This window comes from Oncorhynchus masou, chromosome 27 (assembly GCF_036934945.1).
Source record: "Oncorhynchus masou masou isolate Uvic2021 chromosome 27, UVic_Omas_1.1, whole genome shotgun sequence".
NCBI lineage: Eukaryota > Metazoa > Chordata > Actinopteri > Salmoniformes > Salmonidae > Oncorhynchus > Oncorhynchus masou.
This window is the reverse complement of record NC_088238.1, coordinates 3,769,286-3,779,285: the sequence shown is the minus strand read 5'-3', so window position 1 is coordinate 3,779,285 and position 10,000 is coordinate 3,769,286. Positions and strand designations below refer to the sequence as shown.

Below are 10,000 nucleotides of genomic sequence, written 5' to 3'. Positions count from 1 at the left end.
GTACCCCAACACACATCAATCAGATGGTTGGTTAAACAACAGGGCTAACAGTAGCCAATGCAGTGTTCACCTGTACCCCAACACACATCAATCAGATGGTTGGTTAAACAACAGGGCTAACAGTACCCAATATAGTGTTCACCTGTACCCCAACAAACATCAATCAGATGGTTGGTTAAGCAACAGGGCTAACAGCAGCCAATACAGTGTTCACCTGTACCCCAACACACATCAATCAGATGGTTGGTTAAGAAACAGGGCTAACAGTACCCAATACAGTGTTCAGCTGTACCCCAACACACATCAATCAGATGGTTGGTTAAGCAACAGGGCTAACAGTACCCAATGCAGTGTTCACCTGTACCCCAACACACATCAATCAGATGGTTGGTTAAGCAACAGGGCTAACAGTACCCAATACAGTGTTCACCTGTACCCCAACACACATCAATCAGATGGTTGGTTAAGCAACAGGGCTAACAGTACCCAATGCAGTGTTCACCTGTACCCCAACACACATCAATCAGATGGTTGGTTAAGAAACAGGGCTAACAGTACCCAATACAGTGTTCACCTGTACCCCAACACACATCAATCAGATGGTTGGTTAAGCAACAGGGCTAACAGTAGCCAATGCAGTGTTCACCTGTACCCCAACACACATCAATCAGATGGTTGGTTAAGCAACAGGGCTAACAGTACCCAATGCAGTGTTCACCTGTACCCCAACACACATCAATCAGATGGTTGGTTAAGCAACAGGGCTAACAGTACCCAATACAGTGTTCACCTGTACCCCAACACACATCAATCAGATGGTTGGTTAAGCAACAGGGCTAACAGTACCCAATGCAGTGTTCACCTGTACCCTTTGGATACAATTACAATAAATGAATTTATCAAAAGTTCCAGCACAGCCGTTTTTATCTCAATATCAAATCATTCATGGGTAACAATTAAGTACCTTACTGTGATTGTTTTCAACAAAAAATAGCTTCTTAGCAAAGAGCAATTTCTCAAGCAAGAAATTAGCTAAGACTGTCTGGGAGTGGTCTGAGTTGGCGAGGGGAAAACTGAATACGAGCTGTTATTGGCGGAGAGGTTTGGAACACTCTTTCTCATTGGTCTAAATAGGGTGGCAATCTTAGTGAGTGGACTATTGTGATTCAAATAAGTAATTGAAAATAAATGAATGGGTGTATTTGGAAAGAAAACATCACCTGTCTGAACTACAGGGGTCGTGCTTTTAATTTATCATCACAACAACTACTGACTGTTAGAACGCACACAGAGGATTTAATGTGTTACGGTCTGCATCTCACTAATGGTATATTTATGCAGAAACATGGAGCTGGGTTTTTCCATTACCTATAATGACTGTGCCAGATGTGAGTCTCTGATCTCTGTCAAGCCTTCATTAACCTGTGGATACGGCAGCAGTCCTCTTTGTTACTGATATACATAAAAACCCTTCTGATCTCTATCAGCCTCTCCTCTGCTAGACAAACTAATGGACTGTGTGGGTGTGTATTTGTGTGTTTATATGTGTGTGTGTGTTTGTATGTGTGTGTTTGTTTGTGTCTTGTATGTGTGTGTGTGTGTGTGTGTGTGTGTGTGTGTGTGTGTGTGTGTGTGTGTGTGTGTGTGTGTGTGTGTGTGTGTGTGTGTGTGTTTGTTTGTGTCTTGTATGTGTGTGTGTGTGTGTGTGTGTGTGTGTGTGTGTGTGTGTGTGTGTGTGTGTGTGTGTGTGTGTGTATGTGTGTGTGTTTGTTTGTGTCTTGTATGTGTGTGTGTGTGTGTGTGTGTTTTGTATGTGTGTGTGTGTATGTGTGTGAGAGACAGAGACAGAGAGAAAGAGTCTTTGATGTAAACCCAGAGTATCATTCAGGCACCTGTCTGAGAGGATCCAGGGACAACAGAGTAGAACACAAACACTCAGCCCTCATCCTATTGTCATCAAGGAGCCTGGTATAACTGAAGCCCTACTCTGCTGTGGTGACGAAGGGCCAGGAGTGTTTTACCACGTGACCTGATCAGAAAAACATCCCCCCAGTTACAGGGTATAATTAAGAACCCATGGTTTCAAATAAGGAACAACTCAGGGCCCTAAAGTGTATAGAATTACCTAGCGTAGCCTAGCATTAAGTAGCATTAAGTAGCCTAGTGTATTGTATAGTAATGTAGCCTAGTGTAGCATAGCCTAGCATAGCATAGTGTGTTATACCTGATCGCTGATATCATGCACCACCACCATAATGAGCTCTATCTGGTAAGAGAAATGTAGCGTAGCCTAGCCTAGCATAGCATAGTGTATTATACCTGATGGCAGATCTCATGAACCTCCACCATGGTTAGCTCCATCTGGTAGGAGAAGTGTAGCATAGCCTAGCATAGCATAGTGTATTATACCTGATGGCAGATCTCATGAACCTCCACCATGGTTAGCTCCATCTGGTAGGAGAAGTGTAGCATAGCCTAGCATAGCATAGCATAGTGTATTATACCTGATGGCAGATCTCACGAACCACCACCATGGTTAGCTCCATCTGGTAGGAGAAGTGTAGCCTAGCATAGAATAGCATAGCATAGTGTATTATACCTGATGGCAGATTTCATGAACCACCACCATGGTTAGCTCCATCTGGTAGGAGAAGGATGAGACCTCTGGGTCCAGTAGGATCTTCTGCTCTACAAACACACTCAGACCCCAGTTCTCCATGGCAGCGTAGGGGTGCTTGGGCACGGCCAGCAGGTCTGGTGAAAACACAGAGAGGTTAAAGGTTAGAGAGAAGGGTACAGCATCCGAGACGGAACAAACAAAACAAAACAACCTTGAATTCACGTCCACCTGTTGACACTATAGAAGTCAAAACAACTAAAAAGGACCAAGGCACTCGTCATGTGTTGGACTCGGAACCGGAAGGTTGCAAGTTCAAATCCCCGAGCTGACAAGGTACGAATCTGTCGCTCTGCCCCTGAACAGGCAGTTAACCCACTGTTCCTAGGCCGTCATTGAAAATAAGAATGTGTTCTTAACTGACTTGCCTAATTAAATAAAATAAATAAAAATCCAGAGTTGAGTGGAGCGTGGTCTGTTTAGTAGAAGACAGCGCTGTATCTTGGTTTCTCCCTTGACGAACGACATGCTGACTGAAACACATCACGAGTTTCAAACCTTTTGTTCTATTGAGTAGGATAAGAACCAATTCTTATTTACAATGACGGCCCTAACCACCGGCCAAACCCAGACGACGTTGGGCCAGTTGTGAGCCGCTCAATGGGACTCCCAAACACGGCCGGATGGGATTCAGCCTGGAATTGAACCAGGGTCTGTAGTGACGCCTCTAGCACTGGAGATGCCTTAGACCGCTGCACCACTCAGGGAGCCGATCTTACATAACTTACATAAAGGCATTTTAAACTAATTACATTTTAAAAAAATCTTTATTTAACTAGGCAAGTCAGCAAATTCTTATTTTCAATGAAGGCCTAGGAATAGTGGGTTACCTGTTCAGGGGCAGAACGACAGATTTGTACCTTGTCAGCTCGGAGGTTTGAACTTGCAACCTTCCGGTTACTAGTCCAACGCTCTAACCACTAGGCTACCCTACCACCCCATGAAGAGGGAGTGGGTTACAACATAGTTAGTCGTCATTGGACAACAGCTAGTAAACAATAATATACATTCAACAGTGAAATAGATATGTTTATGCATATTCATCACGGAATTAAAACAACCGGAATAGATATGTTTATGCATATTCATCACGGAATTAGAACAACTGGAAAAGATGAAGTAGTACCAGCCTTGAATAGTTTGTCTTTTTGGTTTAGAAGACAGGTTGTGAAGAATTGGCATCACAAACGTACACGAACACACGCACGCACGCACGCACGGACACACACACACACGCACGCACACACACACACACACACACACACACACACACACACACACACACACACACACACACACACACACACACACACACACACACACACACACACACACACACACACACACACACATAGGTCAAAGGACAGAGAGGAAGAGGACACAGCCGATACAAGAGAGGTTTACAGACACCAGGTTAAAGGACATTTCAAGGCAACCATTTTTACGTGTTTTACATGGACCACATAGGCATTTCTTCATAGGAGATGAGGAACGTAAGAAACTTCTCCTTTTATCTCTATATGTGCCTTGTCACTGGGAAAACACACATATTTCTCCATCCCCGGGCTCTCTTGGCTAAGAGTTCTCTGTGACAGACGTTAGAGTGACGGAACACATTTCCACAGTCAGATAAAGAGAGTGGTTGAGTTCTCTGTGACAGCCGTTAGAGTGATGGAACACATTTCCACAGTCAGATAAAGAGAGTGGTTGAGTTCTCTGTGACAGACGTTAGAGTGATGGAACACATTTCCACAGTCAGATGAAGAGAGTGGTTGAGTTCTCTGTGACAGCCGTTAGAGTGATGGAACACATTTACACAGTCAGATAAAGAGAGTGGTTGAGTTCTCTGTGACAGACGTTAGAGTGATGGAACACATTTACACAGTCAGATAAAGAGAGTGGTTGAGTTCTCTGTGACAGACGTTAGAGTGATGGAACACATTTCCACAGTCAGATGAAGAGAGTGGTTGAGTTCTCTGTGACAGCCGTTGAGTGATGGAACACATTTCCACAGTCAGATGAAGAGAGTGGTTGAGTTCTCTGTGACAGCCGTTAGAGTGACGGAACACATTTCCACAGTCAGATAAAGAGAGTGGTTGAGTTCTCTGTGACAGCCGTTGAGTGATGGAACACATTTCCACAGTCAGATGAAGAGAGTGGTTGAGTTCTCTGTGACAGCCGTTAGAGTGACGGAACACATTTCCACAGTCAGATAAAGAGAGTGGTTGAGTTCTCTGTGACAGCCGTTGAGTGATGGAACACATTTCCACAGTCAGATGAAGAGAGTGGTTGAGTTCTCTGTGACAGCCGTTGAGTGAAGGAACACATTTCCACAGTCAGATGAAGAGAGTGGTTGAGTTCTCTGTGACAGCCGTTAGAGTGACGGAACACATTTCCACAGTCAGATAAAGAGAGTGGTTGAGTTCTCTGTGACAGCCGTTAGAGTGATGGAACACATTTCCACAGTCAGATGAAGAGAGTGGTTGAGTTCTCTGTGACAGCCGTTAGAGTGATGGAACACATTTCCACAGTCAGATGAAGAGAGTGGTTGAGTTCTCTGTGACAGCCGTTAGAGTGATGGAACACATTTCCACAGTCAGATGAAGAGAGTGGTTGAGTTCTCTGTGACAGCCGTTAGAGTGATGGAACACATTTCCACAGTCAGATGAAGAAAAAGGGGGATTTTAAAACTCCTCTCTATTTATTACAAGGAATGAAAGACCCACTTGTATTTCTCAGGAGTCAACAAGGCAGTAAAAGGGCAATGTGTTTCCCTTTTAAAAACAACAGCACGCACACGTTGACACAGAGAGAGACAGAGACGTTCCCAACCAGGGACAGATGTCATTTTGTTCCACTGAATCCTTGCCGAATTCCCGGCTCTCTATCAACACTGTTACTGTGCATTCTATTGTGTTTTCAGTAAACATCACCTGCCGAGGTAAGAAATAATCTGCTACTTTAAGACTAGCTTCCTTAATCTGGGAGACTGGCAGTATCATGACGTGTGATTGGCGCATTGACAATTTGGCCCAATGGCAGTGCCCGCAGGGGTCAGGTGTAGAAGAAACTAAATCTCTTATTTATAAAAACCAGGAAGCGGGAAGATTAGACTCGTGTTTTTGTGGGCATAGTAGGAGGCCTGTACATTCTACACGCCTTATCACAGCCTTGGCAAAACCAAGTGTTTTTGATCCACTCCTTATCTTAGTCAAAGACAACATGCGGTGCGGGTTTAAAAAAAACCAAGTTAGAGTAAGTGCTGTGGCTGTCGCAGACGCTGTAACACGATTACCGGGGTGTTTGGGGAAAGAACTGGATACACGCTATGTACAGACATTTGCATATTCCTTTGAGGTAAATGACTGATCCTTTCTGGAAGTGAGGGGTTATCTATCGCTTGGCGTGCGGCAGAGAAATGTGACATGGATGCATGTGCCCCTGTGCCCCCTGTACCCCTGTGCCCCTGTGCCCCCTGTGCCCCCTGTGCCCTTGTGCCCCCTGTGCCCCTGTGCCTCACGCCTGTAGAGTACCGAGAGAGAGAGAGAGAGAGAGAGAGAGACAGAGAGAGACAGAGACAGAGACAGAGAGAGAGATGTATGAGGGAGAGAGGGAGAGAGGGAGAGAGAGAAAGAGGGAGAGAGAGAGGGAGGAGAGAGACGCTCTCAACATTGGCTCTCATAACAACGGTTCTCATAACGACGGCTCTCATAACAACGGTTTTCATAACAACGGCTCTCATAACAACGGCTCTCATAACAACGATTCTCATAACAACGGCTCTCATAACAACGGCTCTCATAACAACGGTTCTCATAACAACGTCTCTCCCAACGACGATTCTCATAACGGCTCTCATAACAACGGCTCTCATAACAATGGTTCTCATAACGACGGTTCTCATAACAACGGCTCTCATAACGACGGCTCTCATAACGACGGTTCTCATAACAACGGCTCTCATAACAACGGCTCTCATAACAACGTTCCCATCACAAACAACGAAAAAAACAAGATGAAGCTCTCACAACGACGATTCTCACAAAAACAGGTTCTCAAGCAAACAGATGGTTCTCATAATCAACGGCTGAGACAAAGAGGTTCTAATAACAACGGCTCTCATAACAACGTGCTCTCATGACTGAACGTTTCTCACAAACAACGATTCTCACAACGACGGCTCTCACAACGACGATTCTCACAATGAGACGGTTCTCATAACAGGGGCACACGCAGGGCGACATGCTGGATCCACACAGGGGTTCTCATAACAACGGCTGGATCACAACGACACGCTGGATTCTCATAACGATGGTTCTCATAATGACGGTTCTCATAACAACGGCTCTCACAACGACGGTTCTCATAACGACGGTTCTCATAACAACGGCTCTCACAACGATGGTTCTCAAAACGACGGTTCTCATAACAACGGCTCTCATAACAACGGTTCTCATAACGACGGTTCTCATAACAACGACTCTCACAATGACGGTTCTCATAACGACGGTTCTCATAACAACGGCTCTCACAACGACGGTTCTCATAACGATGGCTCTCATAATGACGGTTCTCATAACAACGGCTCTCACAACGACGGTTCTCATAACGACGGTTCTCACGGCCCCAGGACAACAAAAAAACAAGATGAAGGTGGAAAAACAACAAAAACCGCGTCGCTGTAAAACAGGCATGACGATGACAAGCAAACCAGATGTTTCTATTGAATCAGCATTCTGGAATGAGACGTAAAGAGGAAATGATAATGGAACAGGCAGGCTCTAATTGTAATTGTGATTTATGACTGAAAGACTTGACGGCTACGAGGTAATTCCAGTTGTATATTGGCTCTGAATGGGCTGCATCTTCCAATGAGGCGGCTGATGTCAATGAACAGGGGCACACGCAGGGCGACATGCTGGATGCACACAGGGCGACACGCTGGATCCACACAGGGCGACACGCTGGATCCACGCAGGGCGACATGCTGGATCCACACAGGGCGACATGCTGGATCCACACAGGGCGACATGCTGGATCCACACAGGGCGACACGCTGGATCCACACAGGGCGACACGCTGGATCCACACAGGGCGACACGCTGGATCCACACAGGGCGACATGCTGGATCCACGCAGGGCGACATGCTGGATCCACGCAGGGCGACACGCTGGATCCACACAGGGCGACATGCTGGATCCACACAGGGCGACATGCTGGATCCACGCAGGGCGACACGCTGGATCCACACAGGGCGACACGCTGGATCCACACAGGGCGACATGCTGGATCCACGCAGGGCGACACGCTGGATCCACACAGGGCGACACGCTGGATCCACGCAGGGCGACATGCTGGATCCACACAGGGCGACATGCTGGATCCACACAGGGCGACAGGCTGGATCCACGCAGGGCGACATGCTGGATCCACACAGGGCGACATGCTGGATCCACACAGGGCGACATGCTGGATCCACACAGGGCAACATGCTGGATCCACACAGGGCGACACGCTGGATCCACGCAGGGCGACACGCTGGATCCACACAGGGCGACACGCTCTTACCATTTTCACGAGAGGAAAAGTTAATTAGCTGACTAAATAGAGGCATCCACTTTCTGACACGTAAAATGTGTGTGGTAATACGCTTTCAAGGAAGGAAATGTTGATTAGCTGATTAAATGACACTATGCGTCTATCTGTCCAGACACCAGAGCCCTTCTAACATGATACAGTAGGAACACTTCTAACAGGATACAGTAGGAACACTTCTAACAGGCTACAGTAGGAACACTTCTAACAGGATACAGTAGGAATATGTTACACTTCTATCAGGATACAGTAGGAACACTTCTACAGGATACTGTAGGAACACTTCTACAGGATACAGTAGGAACACTTCTAACAGGATACAGTAGGAATATGTTACACTTCTATCAGGATACAGTAGGAACACTTCTATCAGGATACAGTAGGAACACTTCTAACAGGATACTGTAGGAACACTTCTATCAGGATACAGTAGGAACACTTCTAACAGGATACTGTAGGAACAATTCTAACAGGATACAGTAGGAACACTTCTAACAGGATACTGTAGGAATATGTTACACTTCTAACAGGATACAGTAGGAACACTTCTACAGGATACAGTAGGAACACTTCTAACAGGATACAGTAGGAACACTTCTAACAGGATACTGTAGGAACACTTCTAACAGGATACAGTAGGAACACTTCTATCAGGATATAGTAGGAACACTTCTAACAGGATACAGTAGGAACACTTCTATCAGGATACAGTAGGAATATGTTACACTTCTATCAGGATACAGTAGGAACACTTCTACAGGATACAGTAGGAACACTTCTATCAGGATACAGTAGGAACACTTCTAACAGGATACAGTAGGAACACTTCTAACAGGATACAGTAGGAATATGAACACTTCTATCAGGATACAGTAGGAACACTTCTACAGGATACAGTAGGAACACTTCTAACAGGATACAGTAGGAACACTTCTATCAGGATACAGTAGGAATATGTTACACTTCTATCAGGATACAGTAGGAACACTTCTAACAGGATACAGTAGGAACACTTCTATCAGGATACAGTAGGAATATGTTACACTTCTATCAGGATACAGTAGGAACACTTCTAACAGGATACAGTAGGAACACTTCTATCAGGATACAGTAGGAACACTTCTAACAGGATACAGTAGGAACACTTCTATCAGGATACAGTAGGAATATGTTACACTTCTATCAGGATACAGTAGGAACACTTCTACAGGATACTGTAGGAACACTTCTAACAGGATACTGTAGGAACACTTCTAACAGGATACAGTAGGAACACTTCTATTAGGATACAGTAGGAATATGTTACACTTCTAACAGGATACAGTAGGAACACTTCTACAGGATACAGTAGGAACACTTCTAACAGGATACAGTAGGAATATGTTACACTTCTAACAGGATACAGTAGGAACACTTCTACAGGATACAGTAGGAACACTTCTAACAGGATACAGTAGGAACACTTCTATCAGGATACAGTAGGAATATGTTACACTTCTAACAGGATACAGTAGGAACACTTCTACAGGATACAGTAGGAACACTTCTAACAGGATACAGTAGGATTATGTTACACTTCTATCAGGATACAGTAGGAACACTTCTATCAGGATACAGTAGGAACACTTCTATCAGGATACAGTAGGAACACTTCTAACAGGATACAGTAGGAACACTTCTAACAGGATACAGTAGGAACACTTCTAACAGGATACAGTAGGAACACT

The 10,000-nt window shown here is 45.1% G+C and overlaps 1 protein-coding gene across 1 annotated transcript in view; it reads right to left on the bottom strand.

Moving 5' to 3' along the window:
• Positions 1-10,000, bottom strand: part of LOC135515572 (thyrotropin-releasing hormone-degrading ectoenzyme-like) — a 484,406-nt gene that overhangs the window by 273,131 nt on the left and 201,275 nt on the right. The window contains exon 4 of the mRNA XM_064939193.1: positions 2,600-2,754. Within this exon, the coding sequence (XP_064795265.1) occupies positions 2,600-2,754 (155 nt within the window). The remainder of the gene's footprint in view (positions 1-2,599; positions 2,755-10,000) is intronic.